The sequence below is a fragment of the Python bivittatus genome, unplaced genomic scaffold (genome assembly GCF_059951505.1).
Source record: "Python bivittatus isolate LINGU-HERP-01145 unplaced genomic scaffold, Pbiv_v1 ctg000080_np1212, whole genome shotgun sequence".
NCBI classification, from domain to species: Eukaryota; Metazoa; Chordata; class Lepidosauria; order Squamata; family Pythonidae; genus Python; species Python bivittatus.
Genome location: NW_028277035.1, coordinates 18,945,929 through 18,966,944, shown reverse-complemented (window position 1 = coordinate 18,966,944; position 21,016 = coordinate 18,945,929). Strand labels below are relative to the sequence as shown.

Below are 21,016 nucleotides of genomic sequence, written 5' to 3'. Positions count from 1 at the left end.
TCGTTTTCTTCTAAAACAGAAGACATTAAATTCACAGGGGTTTTAGAGACTTTATTTATGTATAAACAATTTAAACACTTTGCCATAAATTATCTTTGCCTGTCTCTATTCTTTGCTTAGCAGCAAATTAAAATTAATATAAAAACTCAATGAACAATTCATACATGTATAATACAAAAAAGTTCTGTACCAAAGTTCTTATTAGACTTGTTTTTTTTTTGTTTTTTTTATTTTATTTTTTAATTTTTCTTGGTGACCATAATGTGATTGTCTCAGTTTCTTGACCAAACAAACACACTAATATTTTTTTCTTTTTAAAATCTGAAACAGTGATTGTGCCTTCTGGCTGATGTATGTACAGGGTGATCTGAATTGGTGCCCATTTGCAATAGTGTTAATACAATGCCCACAGCTCTACTAGAACTGACCAACAAACTACTGAATCTAAACAGACTACACCCTGCAACTGTGTTACTGTCCACAATGGAATCTTCAAAGACAAACAGAGTATGAAATTTATCAGTAGTGATTTATAGCCACAATTTTGAATTGAACTTTACACTCTGCCCTCTTTGAATAAATTAACCTTAGGCCAGACAAAAGCAGGGTCAGAGTGCAAGTTCATTTTTATATTCCTTAATATATTTCTGTTACTATTTCCAGTGCTCTGTTGCTCCTGTTCTCCTCATTTCTTCCAGTTGCTACACACAAATCACCCCAGAAGTCATGTATTGAATGCACCTGTATTTTGCTTTTAAATGAAAAACCTCGAGAATGTTTATCAAACAAGCAGACTGAAGAATCTTTCTCATCAGCTGACTTAGTGGATAGTGGGTGGCCCTCTTGGATTTCTTGAACATTTGCTCACATGTGAATGGAGTGAGGTAATATAAGATGAGGCCTTCTTTTTCAATATTTTTGTTGTGAAATTATTATTTTTTTCTTTAGACCCACAACGTGGGTAATATTTATGGGGTACTTTTGAACTTAAATGACTTAAAGTGTTCAGTCTGGCTTTAGTCCACTTCAGGATGTAGTTTTTAATCCCTTGAACAGCAGCATTTAACTCAAAAAATGTGAGCTCTCTTGCCACCTCTTATCCCAAAGCAGCTCAGCCGAGTGCCCCTGATGGTCTTCATCTCCTTAGGAGAGGAGATAACAGTTGTAACTACTGATTCATCCAGGCAAGGATGACAGCAGGTTAATTGGTTACCTCTTTCCCATTTCGTTCTGTCTTAAGAACTGGATGTTGCTGCTACTGTCTGCCAGCTCTGGATATTGCTCTACTGGGAGCACATAGTATCCTTCATAACCTTGAACTCTCCCTGTGCTCAAAAGCTGCTGCTTCTCTCCTTCAGTCCACAGACGGCTCCCCTCTTTGCCATCCCGTGCCTTCTGTTGCTCTTTGGCCCAGGCTGACCCCAAGGCCCGCTGTCGAGCTTGGTCCAGAACTCTAGCCTTTTCTTCATCCAGAGTGTCTGGGGTCAGACCATAACGTATGTTAATCAATAAGGTGGAATATTGGAATTCAATGTTGGTAAACCTTCGAGTCCTTCCATTGATTAGGAGGGTTGGTTGGGATACTGTAACATTGACTCCACTATCCAATACTTTACGTCCACTTGTCATGGCCAGGGTGACAAGATCACCATCAGATGAGCCAATCTTGACAAAATAATGGGTGTCTTTCCCCTCAATGCTATAGTGCATTTTGTCCAAGTAGTAAGCATTGTTAAGCACAGAGGCAATTTTTCGGCTGTCTTCTGTTGCAATGCTCGAAATGCCTGTGGTTACTCTGCCTTCCTTCACAGCAAACATGATCCCCTTACCTATAATCGGAGTAGTGGTTGCAAACCAGTGACCTGCTTTCTCTCTAAGATTGGCATGTAATCTTTTTGATATGACTTGTCCCTCAAGGGCCATGAAGGCTTGGTTGTGCCTCTCTGTTGTCTGCTGTACCCCAGTAATTAACTAGAACAAAAATAAGGGGGAAAAGAAAATTACATTATTGATAAGCACAAACTAAAATAAATTCTTTAAAGTTCATGAAAAGCCAAATTCACTTTAATAATTTCTAATTTACTTAACTAGGTCACCAACAAATTTATATTCAAATCCAGCAATTTAGGCAAGTGAATAAATATTCTGAACATTACTGAAATATAGTCTACATTGGGTAGCCTTTAAAGAGAGTTTGTAAAATTCACCTACTATAGAAAGCAATCATTGGGAAGCCAGATATTCGTAGCATATGAGAATGATGTGACATAGCTGCATTGGTTATATGTATACAATTCCCAGTTCAATTTAAATGAGTTAACTTTTAAAGGCAGATCTTAAAGAAGCTCTTGCATGCACCAGGCTGATGCCCTGATGGGTTTATACAATACAAACCTGGGCATTAATCTGATTAGAGTTTTTCAAATGGCTTCATATTTGGAGCTCTCTCCCCAAAGAGATCTTAGTTGTTTGTTTCAATCTGTATTTTATTAAAATTATTAAGGGTTTGTTTTGAACAATTCTGATTTGCTATTTTTAGTTTTTGTAATTAGATCATTTTATTTGAAAAAAAGTATCTGTTATAGGTTGCCTAGAGAGTGCTTTGTTTTATTCAAATTTAGTGCTGTTATCAAATTAAAATATAGTGTACAATTGTACTTGCAAAATCTCCAAAATAATACTATCTAGAAAAAAAAAGAAAACTAACATTTTTATTGGGGCATTTATAAAGAACAGTTGCAGCTTTAGGTATGGATTAGTTTAGGCTGAAAAAAAAATAAGCAGAAGAAATGGTAGTGTATAATGTGTAGAATTATGTAGGATGTGGAGAAAAGTATTTTTTTAACAACAGTTCTAATAAAGTTAACTGGCAAGAGTGGTAGGGAAGAAAAAAGGAAAACTTTGGAATGGAATTTGTTGCACAAAATGCGATGTTGCCTAGTTTAAAAATTGTAAGGACAATTTTATGAAAGTTAGAATTATCAATACTATTAGTAAAAACCAGTGTTGTGCAAACCAATTGAGACAAGGATTTCATGAAATAATCTGTATAGACCTTGTAAAAACAGATATATGCTAATTTCAGATTCAAAGACATCAGTACAGTTCATCCAGAACAGTAAAACTATTTTAGCCATGTTTTGTTCAGCAAGCCATTATGGCTTTCTTGACCTATAACACTCAGGCACGATATTTCTACAGGACTGTTATCACCCCCTAGTGTTCTGATAGCTGAGATATAAAGATACAAATATTCTCTACTATTACAAGATGAATATATAATCAATTAATTGGGGGAGGGGCTCTAATCATAGCAAAACAGTAATATTTCAAATGTAAATATTGTATCAAAAGTTCTTTTGTGGAATGTTGTAATCATCTGGGTTGACAGCAATAAAAGGTACAAATCTATCCAGCTGATTCAGTCTACTTATCAGTCTACTTCACAGTTTTACTTTTATCAGCAGTGCTTGTTATGGTGAACTTTACAAAACAAAAGGGCCAGGCAAAACATGCAACCCCCCCTTCACAAAATGCACTGGCAAGATCAGTCTGATCTTCTAATTCTCCTGATCTGAAGGAATGATTTCAAGATGTGTTTATTATCACATCTCGAAATGTCTTTAAATTCTACAAAACCTAAAAACGCCTATGAAATTTTCAAAGTGCTCCTTTGATTGCAACCCCAAGATGTAATGCTAAAGAAAACTAACTATGTAGCTACAGAAAGTTGCTGCTTACCTGCCCGTTTTCACATGCCTGAGATTCTGACAGCTCATGAGGAGGTGGTACAAAGTACATTTTTGCTCTTGGGAAACCAGGTATGATGTTGCTGAGTTGAAAGCCAAACATCACTAACCAGCTTTTCACATCTAAGAATTAAAATAAGCACATTTATGAAAGCTGAAGATGGGTAATAAGCAGTACTAGAATTGATTCCAGCTCCTACTTATAAAGCCAGGATGGGATTTGCAGCATTTTTCTTGACAATTTGAGTAATAAAAATGTTCCAGAAGTAAAAGGATGGATATTATGTTATTGCTACAAAGAAGCAGAGCATTAATAGGAAAAGCTTTTTTTGAGTTTTGGTAAGTAAAAACTTCAGAGTGCTTTTTAAATATAAAGTCATCATAAAGGAAAGAAAAAGTATGCTACAGCTAGCACCACCACCAATAAATATCTAAAACATTATTTATTGCACTCTAGTATCTATAGTAGACCTTCCAAATATTTTACTTCAGCTGTGCTAATAGGAAATAAAAGGAAGGTAGAAGGAGAATAGCACAGCCTGTTTAGAATAGAACAGGATCTATGTTCTCCTTTCCATAAGGAAAGGACAAGTTTCCTTTCTTGGTAAATGGTGTCAGATGTCATCATGGGCTGAGTATAGAAGGCCATGACAAAAGGAGAGGAAAAAGAAATAATACAATATTAATAGTTTGGGGTCAAGGAAACAGTGATTTTATGGAAAGCTCTGAGAGCTGTTAGTTAGGAAAGCATGTTGAGCAGCTAACTATCCAATCCTGATTCCCTGTAGATGTGTTGGACCTTCAATTTCCATAATTTTCAGCTAGGATGGCCAAAACGGATACTAAGTGTAGTTTGTTCTTCTTTGGGGAAGCATCAGTTTAAACCATTTGTTGGACAGATTTCTTAATCCTTTTCATTCCAGCCATTTTCACACAATACTCCTGTTGCAGCTGCCTCATCATCTGCTGGTAGAATTTGTTTCAAGGCTTTTGGGATAGGAATATATATATATATATATATATATTCTCTTTAGAAGAGCATATTCTAGACATCATGGAGGATACAATGCATATTAAGCTGTCCCCAACCCCAATAATTTATGTTTTAACTTTCTTGAAATATAATTTATTTTGCCTAATATTTAAACTTTTTGGAAATTACATTAGCTGCATGAATGGGAAGACTTCTTGTTCTTAAAAAACATTATGACATGTACCACCTTCTGTTCCGAAAAAGGTTTTCTTGAATAGCTGTTAATTTCCTTTCTTTAGAAGCACTTATAACTAACTTAGCACTAAGTGGTAAATTAATACCAACAGAGTAGAATATTTACTATACATATAGAAGGAAACATTATTTTAAACTTTAAGAGAGCCTTCCCTATTTTGGTATGACAGCTGGCATTGGGAAATTAATGCCCATATATACTCATATTAAAATAAAATAGTATTATCTATTTATTTATAAATAATTAAAATGGAAATTATTTCAAAAAAAAATTATTCACTCTTGCAAGATTTCAGGTGGAAATATGTGAAATCTCAGATGTGAGCTTGCAAAAAGCTTACAAAATTTGGCCCATTTTAAATTAGTTAACCAATTTTGGGGTAAGGGAATGCCCATACTTAAAAGGATTTCCAGTCCCTGGATTACACAATACCTACACTGGCCTTGAGTGAGTTTCAGTGCAGATCAAAGGCACCTTTTACCCCACCACTTCTGATTCCTACTGGCTTGATCTGATTCCTGTTCTGTTTTAGGATGTGGATCAATTTCACTTTCATGACACTGTGAACAGTCACTCTATAATTAGAAGCCTGGTTAGTTCTCTCTTTCTTTCATTAGTTTAGTTATATCCTAAGTCCCAGCAACCACTCTATCAAGGATTTGGGGCCCTATCAACATGGTAACAAAAAAACTCTTTTTTTTTTTTTTTTGAGAGGACATATATGCTTACAGGAATTCTGTAACTATATTTATCAGTTATGTTAATTTATCAGTTATGGTAATTATGGGAACAGTGTTCCTCTTGTTGGATACATCATCTCCATCTGACCAAATTCTTTCCTTCTTAGTGCAGAATAAAGGAGGCATCACTTGGTATCTTACTTTCCATCTGTATTCTGCTTCTGTGTGCATAAAAAGAGTTAAGTCTGGAATAAACAATGGTCATTTCCTTGGAGACTATCCATCTTACTACTCACAATATTGTTTGCAGTGGCTCTGGAAAGTTCTGTGCCTTTTAATAGAAATACAGATCATGGAGATTGTTGATCTTAAGTCCTCTGCCCTTTTTATCTCTTGCCTCTTGTTCATTTCTCTCTCCCTGCTATGCCTGCCTTTTGTCCTGTTTTGCCAGTTACCTGTTTTGATGTTTACTGATGTTTAATAAATAAACATCAAGTTATATTTTTGCTAGCTGAACTGAGTAGTATGTTTGCTTGTTCTCATCTGGATATAGAGATTGACTTTGAGCATACTGGTTGCAAACTAAACTGGAAATTACCCACAGTTATTTTCAAACAGTCTAAGCCCAAACCAAAAAATACATTCTAATAATAGAGAGTGAGTTAAATAATGCAAAACATCATTTTATTATTTTATTTCATTTTTGTTCTTGAATTCAAATCTTTGATCTTAACCCAGAGGACCAGATTTCCCTTTGTTTTTGCACCTTCTATGAAAGTCTGGCAGCTTTGACCATGTTCTCTGCTCTCTTCTTTCTCAGTTTGGGAAGGCAAATCATCTCCCAGCCAAACTACTACAATTTATCACCAATGGTATGCAAACCACTGGTCGACAAACATTGAATTACATCCTAGCATGTAATCCTTAGCATGCTACCCTTAGCATATCTCAAGGCACTGGCTAAATCCCCCTGAATTAAACGGCTGCATATAACAGAAGAAGCAATAGCACTGAATGTGCAAATTGATGTGAAGTATGCTTATAAATTCTCCAACTTTTAGCATTTTACATTGCTAGGTTTAATTCACATATATGAAGTGTGATTCTACTGCTCAGTCCAGAAACAGTTATTACATGGGATCAGCTTGATGCATTCCTAATCCTTACATAATTTTATTTTATCAATATGAATGCAATCATGTGTGCTTAAATCCAACTCATTTTAGCTGATCTTAATCCCACAGAACCAGGTGCAGGATTATATTACCATTGTTTAAGAACATGAGAATTGTTGAAGCAATCATTAAGCAGTAAAATCTTCTTCCTATACTGCTAAAAATGAAAAATTTTGAGTCTGTACTTGATATTAATCGAGTTTCCTAAGAGCAAAATACCATTCTTACATCTTTATTACAATGTTCCTTAGATTTCTAAACTATTAATTATTTCTCACCTGTCACATAGTTCTTTAAATCCAGTTCATTGCTGAGAGGATTGTTGCTCTTGAACATATACAGGTTGAATGGGGCAGGTTCCTTACCAACATTTTTCCACATTGTATAGTCAGGAGAGGTCCAACGTCCAGCCAAAACATCATAATCTCTTTGAGTAAAATGGACCAGTTTTGTTAAGGGATCATATAGCCCTCCATGAAATCCAATTACTATTTGGAAGTCAGGATTAGAATCATGATAGATCTCCCCATAGGCTGTGTATTGCAGTTGCTTGATCATTAGGCCGTTGATACTGAAAACTGCCAGTGGTGTACCTGTATTATCCGAGGCAACATAATATTCTTCTCCGCTGCTGCTTTCCATTGCAAAAAGATGACCTTGCAGATCATAGTAAAGAGAGGTAATTTCTGAATTTGAGTGGTTATATACATGTGTTATCCTAGTTGGATTGTGAAGATCAGCATAAAAATATTGAAGGTGATGTCCCAAGTTAGTTTTGTAAGAAGCTCGTCTTCCTAATCCATCGTAACGGTATTGAACACTCCATCCATTTGCTTTATTATAAGCTCTTGTTAAGAGGCCCTTGGAATTGTACTCAAATATGTCAGAGCCTCTTTGACACAGAAAACCATCATCATCAATTTTATACTGCATGTCACCTAGGCGTGTAATCCTATCTCTTAGATCATAGCGCAGTGGCATCAATCGGATACTGTTTCCAGGATTCAAGAGATGCAAGTTGCCATTTAGATCATAACTGTAACGCCAGTTTGGTCTGTCATTGACTGCCACACTCTGGAGCTGCCCATCTCCATCATAATCATATGTATATTTAGTTGTATTGGCATAAGGCCCAAGCTTTAATTCTCTTTTAGTTACCCTTCCCATACTGTCATATTGCACTGTCATCCAGTACATGAGCGATCGGAACATTTCATACTGAACTTCTTTAATCCGTCCATGCGTATCAAAATGTTTGCTCAATGTCATTACAGCTGTAGTGATTATTTGATTTATATCATAATAGATTACCCCAAATTTGCCAAAGTGCTCTACTTTGCCTGAGATTTCATCATAACGATAGAGGTCAACTGGAAGAGGAATCTCACTTATTATAGGCTTGATGCTAGCTATTCGAAAACTATTATCATGATAGGTATAATCAAACCTGGCATTGACCATACCTTCTTCAGAGAATCTGTAAATCTGTTTGTCAACCAGAGGGCCAATTTTACGATAGCGGATGGTGCAAGAAAAGCCACCGCTCTGTAGGTTAACCATCTTCAGAACTCCAGTAGTTTCATCATATCCAAAAGTCACTGCTGTACTGTCATACACAATCTCCGACAACTTGGATAACTTCCCGTATTTGTAGAAAACCTGCCGACCAGTTCCTAAAAAAGATGTTTTCAAAATCCTTCCATCATCGCTGTAATCAAAAATCACTGAAGCATTACTTTCAGGTGGGTTATAAATATTTCGAATATAGCCGATAGAGGTGTGAGTGGACATGCTGTGCCGAGCGATGCTTGGCATAGTGACAGCATGCAGCTGATCTGAAGAGTCATATTCAAAGATGTACTGCCGCTGACTTTGAAGAAGTAGTACCATAGACTATTGAAAAAACAAAGTCATATTGTATGTTATTTGATCAAAAATATATCAGGTGGGTATTACAATACAATACAAAAAATCATTTAGGATTCCTTCTTTATACATGACAGTTACAGCCACTGATGCTATAGATATTTTAATGTATATGTGTATGAATTCATTTGGGGGGGGGGGAAAACCCCAAAAAAAAAAAGCTCAATTATAAAATAAATAATAGAAAGTACATCTTGTCCCATTCTATGTATTTTTCTCATTACACTTAGAAAGAAATGTTAAATTCTATAGTTGCCTCTCTTTTAGATTTGTAAATGTCTGTACACACGAATATACATAACTGTATAAATACAGAAATTAAACGTGATTATTATAAACTCTTCTAAATGGATTTTAGAGAAGCTGAAGATGCTCTTTTTAAAAAAAAAATCTGATTCATTTTCACAAATTCATTGGCTTGCTAGGGCAATAATATATAGCCATTATACTATATTGCATACTATGCTGATATCATACCCTGCACTAGAGGATACTATAATATTAAGCACACATGTAAGAGTACACTGAACTTACTGTGTTCTTTACCATAAACAGACTTTTTGCAATTCATGGCAAAGATGCACATAGAACCTGAAAAGTTTAATCACACAATGTGTTACCACATTAACATTTAGTTAGCAAAGCTCATAAGTCAGAGTTGCTCACTGTCTGTTGGCACAGAAATCTGATTGCGGTAAACTATTCTTAAGATGGGATTTCTTGCAGTTCTTGAAAGGAAACCGGTTCTCATAACAGCTGACCTCACCCCATTTTAAACCATTATTATTATTATTATTATTATTATTATTATTATTATTATTATTATTATTATTCACATTTACTGTATATAGCCAAATCAATGGATTTGTGTTCCAAGGTTTTCAAATAGTGTCTTTTAACATATATATATATATACATTATTTAATGGTGTTGTCTATTTTATAACATAACATAAATACTAAAAGTTACAGTCCTAAACATATTTATTAAACATTAAACTCCATTGGATCAATTTGTCTGTATATCTATCTAAAAAAAAATCTATAAGGACTAACCCACAGAATCAGGCAAGACATACGCAAGCTTTGACTTCTCCAGGTTCAGTTAAAAAGGCTGAAGGAGAAGCAAGTAAGTTAAAAAGTAGGACAGGCAGAAGGCCTGCTATTTAAATTCAGCCCTAAGACTGAAGATACAATGCATTAATCAGTAGTTATATGTGCTGGCATCAGCTTATACCTAACATTTAGGAACAGAATCTGATGAATGCCCTCCTTAAATTCTTAAAATACAAAGGCATCCCAATTATGGTTTTTGAATTATTTGATGTATAGGTATGGATGGTGGTGTCAGTAAATCCCAAACTGGATAGACTTCAATTAATGCAAGGCTGTAGGTCATACCAAAGATTACCTACTTTTTCTAAGTATGTATAACTCCATACTTTTCCATCAGCAAACATGCGTGCAATAATCCTGCCTTGTTTGTCAATCTCTGTTCTTTCACTCATGGCACCACGCTGAAGCCCAGCCAATCGTCCATTTGAGAAATAAGAGACATTCACAGCAGCAAGTCCACTGCTGGGTAGCCAGAGAAAAGGGCGTCCAAGCTGATCATAAATAATACGCAGTGTAAACTTCCGATGATCATCATATATTTTCTCTGTGCGAATGTTCCGATCGTAATCAATGGATAGCAAGTTTCTTCCATGGACCTAATTAAAGGGAAGTTATTAACATGAATATATTACAGTAACACAGAAGAAGCATTTAATAGGTTTGTTTATATTCTGTTTTGCTGTAAAAAAATTCAGTCACAAGCCGAAATGTGGTTCTGCTAACATATTGTTCTTTTTCTCTGACTAATTCCTTTACTTTTATGCAATACATTTTTTAATTTTTATTTTTTGCTCAGAAGTAGGTCCCACTGTGTTCAGTTCCCAGTAACTTTAGGACTGTGTTCTTTTCATCTCAATATACTGTACAGTGCAACCAAGCAAGCAATTAATGCTGAACAATTTGTGCTCAATACAAATCTGAGAATACAGACTTTAATATAAGGATAAGAACTATCTAATTTCTAAAAAAAGAAAAGAAAACTAGATAATTGTATGAATATAAATAAATTATATCTATTTAAAGATAAAACCAACACAGTACAATAAAGTTTAAAAACACTGAGTAAAACCAGTCCATAAAATATTAATAAAATATTGTATTAATAAATATAAAATATATTAAAATATTTATATTTTAATATAAAATATTAAATCATAATACAAATACAGATTAAGCAATCAGCAGCCATCAGTTACTTTCTTATATGAAACTGGTGGAGAACAAATTGGTTTTGATCTCCTTTCAATCTGAACTCTCTCCAAGGAATTGAATTCTAGTTATAAGTACTGTGAGACTACTGCTAAAAAATTACTTTTTGCAGGTTTAGTAATCTGTGCAAAAGAGCCTGGATTGCTGATTTTAAAGTATGGGCAAACTAAGGTGGGTGAATGATTTTATGAATATTAAGGAATATTAATTCCTTTAATTTAGGAATATTAATTCCTAAAAGGAATATTAACAAATTCCTTCTAGTGAGGGTACTAATATTAAAAAAAACCAGGCATTATGTTACATATGCTAATAAAAGACAGCTTACATATCTAAACCAATACGTTTTTTTCCCCCTGACCTAGACAGGAAAAGAATTCAAAGCTCTAAATAGAACTGAGTTCTAGACAACAAATTTTCAGGAGAATTAGGTCCAAATATAGAGTTAAAAGACATAATCTGTTCCTTTAGACATAAATGGATCTGGAAATACTGTCCAAAAATGTTACAAGCAATTTTTATACATAAAGGTGTTCAATCTGTACCAGTTAGAGCCCAGTAATTGTATTGAGATTCCTATAAACCACATGGTACATATACTCTAGAATGTATAAAAAATCAGGGAAAATAACTATGAAGAGAAATGGAACTTGGAACATAGTACAGTATGGTACTCCACCTAAAAATAGTATTATAAAGAGAAATATCAATGGTAACATCTTAAACAATTCTCAGGTATTAAGCATTTTACCTTGTTTATTCTAAAAGACCTAAAGATACATTTCCCCATTCACTTCTCAAATTCTAATCATTTTTTAATTTGATTTTGATGCCACCCGACTTCAACTGACTCTTTTTCCCCAATAGGATATGCTACTTCACATGTATCATGATTATGATACAGGTTTCTAAGGAAGCTACTCAAGTGTCTTGCTCGGAAGGGTGCTGTATTGTATAGGATAGTAGATAGAGTTGTAGGATAGAGTTGTATATTGCTCTAGAGAAGACTATAAGTGATGGGGAAGGAAGGGAATGGACTATTGCATCTGCAACAGTATAGCAGAAAACCATCTGCTGAACATGTATGCTGTCTGATTAGCTGATTCATATCCAGAAAGCTACAATTGCACTGGTTAAAGACTGCAAAGGAATCAGCATTCCACACAGCCAGCATTCCAGTTCTTGACAGTGAAGGCAGATTGAAAAGAAAGGCAGAATGGAATCTAGGATAGTTCAGCTAACACTCCTGCAAACAAAGAAGAAACTAGTGAGTAACGGCAATCAGCTGTCAAATGCAAAAGAAAGGTATCTCATATCCACATCAAGCTTTTAATGTTGGGGATTTTTCAGACTGCATTTCCTATCTTACTCTTAAATGTCCAGTCATTTAAAACCAGAGGTGAAGGAAGTGAATTCCTTTATGGAATTTATGTCAACCAAATATTTCAAAGTTCAGGTTCTGAAGAAAGAGGATTGGACAGAATGTAGTTCTTTGTAGAGAAAATGAGAGTTAAAATTAGGTGCTCTGCAAGTGAAGCCCAAGAGAACAATGTTGTATCAAACCTGAAATTTCATGTGTTCTTATACTGGCGAGGAAAGGATGTATGTCTTTTAGTGAACTGATAAAGTTTGGGGGATAATTTCTTCACCAATTTTATCTGTGATGATTCTATGCATAGTTTAACAAGCTTGGCTTCTCCCATGGATGCTACCAAGTTATTAAATGATTTTTTTTAAAAAAATGACACTGCGTTTTCTATTTTAATGTGTAGTTCCATTTCCCATTGAAAGGAAATGAGGTTCTCTCCATTAAATATGAATTTGCTTTCACATTTGAGTTAATTTGAATACTTTAATCCATGACCAAGGAGATCTATTTTTAAAAGATTATTTTTTTGCTGCCTGACTTGTTTAATAAAGTACAGCTGTTGAAACCACTGTAACATGAATAAAGTGTTCAGCATTTTAAGAGATTACTTAAATGGTGAACATCTTGATTCTAAACATTTGTTAGAGAATATTAAGCAATATAACAGTGCATTTTCGTTTATATTGAGAAGAACTCTTGTGAACCATAATAATGCAAAATTTATAGTTTCTATATCCAGGTGACAGTATATCATGCATATCTCATCCATGTCTTCTTGCTTACACATATATCCATCTATACATCTGAAACAAGTGATGTAATAATATGAGAAGAAAATTCATTATTAATCAACAACTATTATATAATTTCAATATATGAATTCATAAAATATATCTATATGTAAATATAAATAGAAGAAATGCCCTCTGGAATAATATCCGCCCAGAGATCCAGATGGCTCCTGCCCTCATGATATTCAGGAAGCTATTAAAGACCTGGCTATTCTCCCAGGCCTTGGGCATGGTGAGGATTGAGACCCTGTTGAATGGGTTTTTTGTTTGTATCTTGTCTTTGGGCTGCTCAGGATTTTGTGGTAGTGTTTCTATTTTTTCAATTGTAAACCATCCAGAGTCATTAGAAGTCTGGCAGCTTCTAAACTGTACAAACAGGCAAACAAATAAGTTTCTCTTTCCTGCACTGTCTTTTGTTGATTGTCATGCACCCAACCTCTATTTATAGTGCCAGTTCTATTGGTTATTGCCTGTTAATTGGAAGGAATCTTCCCTGAATCTTAATGTGAGCATTTTAACTGCTGAAAATATGTTTGTCCTGCTTACTTGGGGTGGACTTTTTTTTTCACAACTCTCCCACAAATTAACATTGGATATCACACCTTGAGATCACTGCAGCACTTTCCAACCTTTAATTCTGGAGGCCTTTTCTTGGCAGATCAACTGTTTACATAACAAATTAGACCCACACTGGTCCCAACCATCTAAAATTTCTGTTACGTAGAGAACTATAAAACATACATACATACATACATACATACACACACACACATATTCACCAGGATGCCATGTCTCATCCTGCCACTAACTATTAGGAAGTTACTATCTTCACAAGGTTAGAAACAGCACATGAATACACCTAAAACAAAACCAAAAACATGCCCCCAGTGCATCGAAAGCTAAAGAGCCAGTTTGGTCTAATAGTTAAGGTATCAGGCTTATGGTTAAGGCATCAGGCTAGAAACCAGGAGACCGGGCCAAAAGGAGTGAGAAAGAGATTGGGGATTCCTTCCTTCCTTCCTTCCTTCCTTCCTTCCTTCCTTCCTTCCTTCCTTCCTTCCTTCCTTCCTTCCTTCCTTCCTTCCTTCCTTCCTTAAATATAGGCTTGCACCATTTGCCCTTCCCCACAACTCTCAGGAGAGCCCTGGTGAAGCCTCCTCCTCTTCCTCTGCTGACCTGCAGAACTGTCTGCACACTGCTGGGGCGAGGTGGAACAAAGGGAGCCATGGACCATGAGGAAAGCTGCATCCCTGCTCCCCATTTCAGTGTGTCCCCAAGGGCCCCCTCCCTCAAGAAAGAGGGCTCACCCATCGACCACTGGCACCCCCCAGCCAGCCCTACCTCACCAGCAGGCATCTAAGTTGCTCCCTCATCCTTCCCTCAACACCCACTGCCATTAAGAGATTTCAGAGTTCTGCCTGGTTTCCAAAGCAGCCAATCGCCACTTGCCTATCAGGCCTTGCCACCAGCCGATTGGGCACAGGGGACAGAGGGAGGTGGGAAAGAGGTCAGGGATATGCCCATAACAATCATGTGACCTGGGCTGACTGCAGTGGCATAGCAGTGCAGCAGTGCTGAAGCAGGCACAAATTTCCCAAATTTCAATCCCTCAGGAGTAATGGGTCCTGGATTTTGGATGCATTCTGTAAGTTAGCCCACTTGAGGAATTCAATTCAAAATTTGTTGCCCTATGATGCACTGGTTCACCCATTTGAAGGTTATAGACACAAGAGTTTTAGTAGTATATAGATAAATATAATCATATAAACAGCTGGCCAACAGGTGGCAGCACCTGAGCAATCTTGTCTGGTCAGGGAAGCTCATAGAATTAGCCTTAGTTAGTACTTAGATGTGACATCTCCAGGGAATGCTAGGGCTGCAGGTTAGACTGGGAAGTGAAAAAATCTTAGGGGAATGCAATGGTATTCTTGCCAAAAAAAAAAAAAAACCCTGACACAAATGTATTCTTAAGGCCATTAGAAGTTGAGCTCATCTCAAAAGAAACTTGATTTTAAAGGGCTGATGACTCAAGGATCATTAAAAAGTCAGAACAAAGAATCATACTAATCTTGAATTTAGCATGCATTGCAGCAAATGTTTTAATATGAAAGAGAAATAACTGCCTTTACTCGTGACAGACCAAGGAATCCAGGTCAGCCCTGTTTTATCCAACTTCCTAAATTAAATTAGACATCTTTTGACAGCTGTGACTAAAGTGTTCCTCACTTCCTGAGAACTTTTTCTTCAGCTTACATTTTACAGTAGCTTTGGTTAAAAGGTACCGTAAACAGTTTCTCATATCAAAATTTAAACAGTATATCAAACAGTATGGAAATAGATCATAAGCTTTTTTTAGGACTTGAAAGTGATTCTGAATTAGTTTCACAGCAAAGGCGAGCCCAGTTCCCACCCTGAGACACTTTGAAGAAATTCAGTTACAGAATGAATCAATTACAACTCTGCATTTGTTAAGAATTAATTTTTAATTATCATTCATTTTCTTCATTCTCATTTTTTACTACTTAAAGAAATTAAGCTAAATGTCTCTAAAGTAAATGATCTTTGAAAAGAAATTTTCTTATCCCAAATGTCAGTGTCTCCACAAGGAATTGTCTTGAAATTTCTTGCATTTGGTATGTATATGTGTAATCTATCAACTGGAGAACAAAAATGATTTTCAAGATAGCTGTTCCCTCGATGTACTTTTGCAAAAGGAATTGAAAATTAGCCTATTTATATTGGCATGATTGTTAAAAGACCTCACTTCATATTAGTATGGGATTGTGAAGGAATCCTATTAAATTTATGGAGTATATGATATCAAGCTTTCTTAGTCAGATCTCCATGATGATTATGAAGGAATCTATTGGCCATACACTGGGACTCATCACTTTCTTTAAGTTTTTAATGAAAGCTACATTGTATCACTATTAAGTTAGATGTACCTTTGATTGCTCTCAATGGTAGTCTTGTACTGGTTCGAACATTTTTTTTTAATGTGAATGCTATACTGAAAGAAATAGACATAAATTGACATTGACATAAATCAAGCTCTAGTTTATTTGTCCACAAGGCAGATTCATCTTCTTGGCTGGTTAATTTATGAAATTTTGCAAGAAGGAATATTTTAAAAAATATGTACTGGGAGTTTTTACTATAATTTCTTGTTGCATTATTATCTTAGTGGGATTCTGCAGTCAAACTGGAGGAGCAGAAAGAAAAAATAAAAATTCCTTTTCTTCTTGAAGAAGAAGTTTCCTATTCTGATAGTGTTTTCATCCATATGCTTCCTGAAACAAGTGCAATGTGGTCATTTCTTATTTATTACATGGAAATCCAAATCCAAAAGTCCCATTCTCTTTGGGAGCACAAATCACGCTATTATGAATATCATGACTTAAATTGATCTAGTAAGCCATTTTGCTTCTCTTTTGGGGAGGATTGTTGTTATCTATACGCTAATCTGTCTTCCTATATTTGCGCAAGGCACAATAGGCAGTTCCTAAGAGTGCTTTACTGAGTGTTTCATCAAACATTATTTATATACACAAAAGAGAGACATCCTCATAGAAGCTTGCAGAAAACAGAGTACACAGCATTCAATTTGGGGGTGATAATTTATTTTTGTTAATAGATATTAATACTTGTCTACATAATAATATTATAGCATGGGTCTCATTCAGCAGGCTTAATTATAGTTTTTAATCTGATGAATGAGAAGCAGAACTTCATACGGTTTAGCAAAGCAGGCAAACTAATTCTACATAATCACTGAAGAGAGAATACTCAGCAAAGGCATACTATAAAATGTTTCACACATAGCATTAAATTATGGCTTGGTTAACCAGAGTTTGCTGAATAAATAATAATTGGTTAGGTTCACGTAATGCATTCAATGAAAACCAAATAGCTGAGCTTGAAGTATGGATCCTATTAAACATTATCCAGCCTGTAGGTCTGCATTTTAACCAAGCCACTAAACCAGCAATTCCTTACTATTCTCCTCTTCTTGCTAGTGGATTTTCACAGCTGACCATCATTGCAGAAAAATAAAAATTAGTTCATCAAACTAAGTGCCATATAATATAGCATTCTCCTTACAGCAAAGCCAGCTATCCTCTGAAAATTGCTCTTTTATCTTAGCAAACAAATGGTGAGGGTCATTCCTTAATTCTTTGTAATGGCCTTCAAAATAAGGGGGCAACTTAAACAGTTTTGGTATTCAATTCTATATGTAAATTGTGTTCTGTAAAGAAATACTTAAAAAAAAAAAATCATCCTTGTCTTAATTGCATCTGTTCAGAAATAAGACACCAGGTCCCAAGTCCAATAAATTAACCTTATTTATGCTCTCTGAAATCAATGGTCATGACATAAACCCTAAACCTGACAAGTTGGACATTTAATTTTTTCCCCTTCATAATAGCTGGGAAAGGAGCCCCAGTTTGGTATTCCTTCCAGTCACATCCCTATTAGTGTCTCCTTCAGATATGCAAGACAGTTTGACAGGAATGGATTATCTTTGCTCTTGCCAACTGTAACCCACACAAGGTAAACTCTGTCACTAACTGTCCTTTTTCTCAAGCACCACCTGTGTATATGAACTGCTTCCCCCAGTACATTTCTCTCCAGCTGTCAGTTTTAACACCTGATTAAACAGCATAAAGCATAGCAAAATGCTCGTCTTTGACAATGCTAGAGTTTCTGACATAATAAATCTATTTGCTATTATGTATAGCTTAGTATGTAAATACTATTATATTTCTGGTAGGCTAGGTATAGGATTTTGCTTATTGCACATATTCAGTGCTTTGCTCCATTATTGCCCCCTCTGTATGCATCTAGATTAGATTTCTATTCATTTCACCACTATTCACTTCACTACTTACTTTGTCACTCTATTGCCAAGGCGGCATTTTGTTTTTGTATATGATGCAGACAAGAAAAGCAAGAGATTGACTAATATTTAATCAACAGTAATTAGAAGCTTAGTTAGCTGTCTTCCTACTGCCAAGAAATCCAAAGGAAAGGTACTTGCCTCTCCAACTGAATTAACCAGAAGTGGGTAACTGCAAGACGAAAGTGAAAAATGAGTAGAGTGTATTGCAAGTGAGCCACTTGTAAGATTGGTGCTGAAATGATCACCTCTCTGAGGGTGAGAATGAAAATTTAACTCTGTTTTGATTGTAAACCAGTGGCATCACTGCAATTTTGTTCAAAGTAGGTCACTGCTAGATATGATGCCAAGCATCCTACTAAAAATCCAGTCTTTATCAAGCAATGCATTAAAGAAATGGAAACAATTGATATATTTCACCTGTTCCCACTGTTTCTCTGACTTGCTATGCTACCACCATCTGACTTTCTGAAATTTATATCAAAGCTTTATTGGTAATTACAAGTGCATGTTGAAACCATTAGCAGCAATGGGGAAAAGAACCTTTTAAACTACAGAATGTAATCAAATATGTTGTTTATGAGTAAGAACAATCTGCATCTCTGATACTTGAACAAACTAGAAGGCCAATATATAATTCAGCATGGATGTGAATGCTTTTGAACATATGCAGAGTGTTTTTCTCTTTCTGTCTAAAAACTCTGTACATCAAGGTTCAGGAGCAAGAGCTTCCAATTCAAAAGATGCTAACTACAGGCAAGCTTGAGAATTCCTTTTTCAGTTCTGGAAATTATGTAAGCCCATACACTTATTTAATTATTTCACATCCAATATATCTGCCCATTAAGAAGCTGACAAAGATTCAGATAAGCAAATGCTGTTTAAGCCTAGAATGTTTCAAACTCTGCTTTTATTTATTAGTGAGCAATCATCTCATGAAATTCATCCTATGAAAATTATAGGAATACATCTCCAGTCATCGTATGGCCTCCAGTCATTAGCGCTTTCCATTTGGGGACAGGTGCACATTTCACCTGGATGTCCATGTGACAGACTAGAGTGGTATTACAATTCCCATCATCTCATGCACTGTGATCTCACTGCAGTTGCCTTTATTTCATCCACTTTTTTATATAAACAAATCTGAATTAACAGAAATTAGATGCAAATACATTCAGCGCTTTCCTTCCTGTTTTCAAATTGTACTTTTAGACCACTCACCTGTTATAATCTCATAGTGATTTTCATTTAAAGAGCTAAACGGGTATGTGATTACTGTTATAGGAGCTAACACAAAACAATTAAATGCTGAGGTGTTGATAGATAGAGCTGTGCTGGATTTGCATATGCATAGGGCAAAAAAAAAAAAAAAAGGAGGGGGGGGGACCCAACAACCTAGAAATGTTAAGCCTGGCAAGAAATCAGCTGTAAGACAAATACATTTAACTTTTGCTAATTACTGCAAGTAACTCTATTAAGATTTTACTACATTGAGCCAGGACTGTAGCCATTTATTTAAGGCTGTTATTTGAGAATAGCTGGTTTCATGCACAAAAAAAGAAACCCATCATAGAGTGACTTCTATTAATAATTAGCTTCTCTAGTGCAGCATTTTACACAAATCAGTTATATGCCTGAAATGGAGACATTTATGATTGAATTTCAATTGTCGTAATAGTTTCCCTTCTTTGTCTTCTACAAAGAACAAGAATTATATGACCTTCAATTTAGCCATGACCCAACCTGCACAGAGGGCCTTTGCACAGCTCCATTTGGTGTGCTAGTTGTGTCCCTTCCTGGACTGGGCAGCCCTCCAAACAGTCACTCAAACCCTTATTACCTCACAGCTTGAGTAATGTAATGTGCTTTACATAGGGTTGCCTCTGAAGACCACTCAGAAACATCATTTGGTCCAGAATGCAGCAGTGTGGGCAGTAGTAGGCTTGCTGCGGTAGGCCCATGTGACACCACTGCTTTGCAAACTGCACTGGTTGCCAGTGTGCTTTTGGGTGCAATTCAAGGTGCGATTATAATCTATAAAGTTCTACCCAGCATAGGGCCTGATTATCTGAGAGACTACCTATCTTCCTTGGTTTCTGCCCAGCCAGTACAAGCCAGGAGAGTGAGCACACTTCATCTCCCTTCAATTTAATACCAAGAGCCAGAAAGATGGGCTCTGCTTCCTCTGTCACAGTACTCGCTCTTCAGAACAACATCCCCCCAGAGTTCTGAATGATGACATTCCAAAAGTCTCTGAAGACCTAGCTGTTCTCCTAGGTCTTGGAGGAGTGGGACAGGAACCCCTTGTCAGATGTATATGCATGTATTGCATATGTTAGTGTTGGTTCCCTGGATTTCCATCATGTTTATTTTATCGTATTTATCTTTGCCTTGTTGTATTTTATCTTATTATGTTTATATTATAAGCCACCCAGAGTTAGTTTGGAGTCAGGCAAGACCAAAACAAATATGACAATAATGCAACTTTCAGTACCACCAACCCTCTTGTGCTCCAGTAAACACAGAAGGGGCTTTTTGAATATATGGTGAAACACATCTTAAGAATGAAGTCCTCAATATTGCTTAGGAAGCAGAACTTAGTTGCTTTAAAAAAAAAAAAGCTGGGCATCACTTAGTGGAGTTCGAAAAGCAACATATATGATGCTTTGAACTCTACATTAGTAAGTAGTGGAGAGGTCTGTAGTCATATTTTATTCTTGCTCCATCTCTGACTATTGGATCTTCTTGGAGAGGACTGATACAGAGAGAAATATATACATCCTTGTCTAACATCCATTCTTCATTAGTTATTTACAGCATCCCTAAAATAGTTTGGCAATCCAATTTTACTCCTGCTTTATTTTCATAGCTCCAAG

At 35.8% G+C, this 21,016-nt stretch overlaps 1 protein-coding gene across 8 annotated transcripts in view; it reads right to left on the bottom strand.

Moving 5' to 3' along the window:
• Positions 1-207: 207 nt before the first annotated feature.
• The window catches only part of TENM2 (teneurin transmembrane protein 2), a 586,296-nt gene continuing 565,487 nt past the window's right edge, over positions 208-21,016 (bottom strand). For all 8 annotated transcript variants that reach the window (XM_088133612.1, XM_088133610.1, XM_088133614.1 and 5 more), the window contains 4 exons: positions 10,174-10,470; positions 7,112-8,726; positions 3,742-3,872; positions 208-1,971 (listed from right to left, as the gene is read on the bottom strand). In XM_088133612.1, coding sequence (XP_087989738.1) covers positions 1,210-1,971; positions 3,742-3,872; positions 7,112-8,726; positions 10,174-10,470 — 2,805 coding nt within the window. In that variant the 3' untranslated portion in view covers positions 208-1,209. The remainder of the gene's footprint in view (positions 1,972-3,741; positions 3,873-7,111; positions 8,727-10,173; positions 10,471-21,016) is intronic.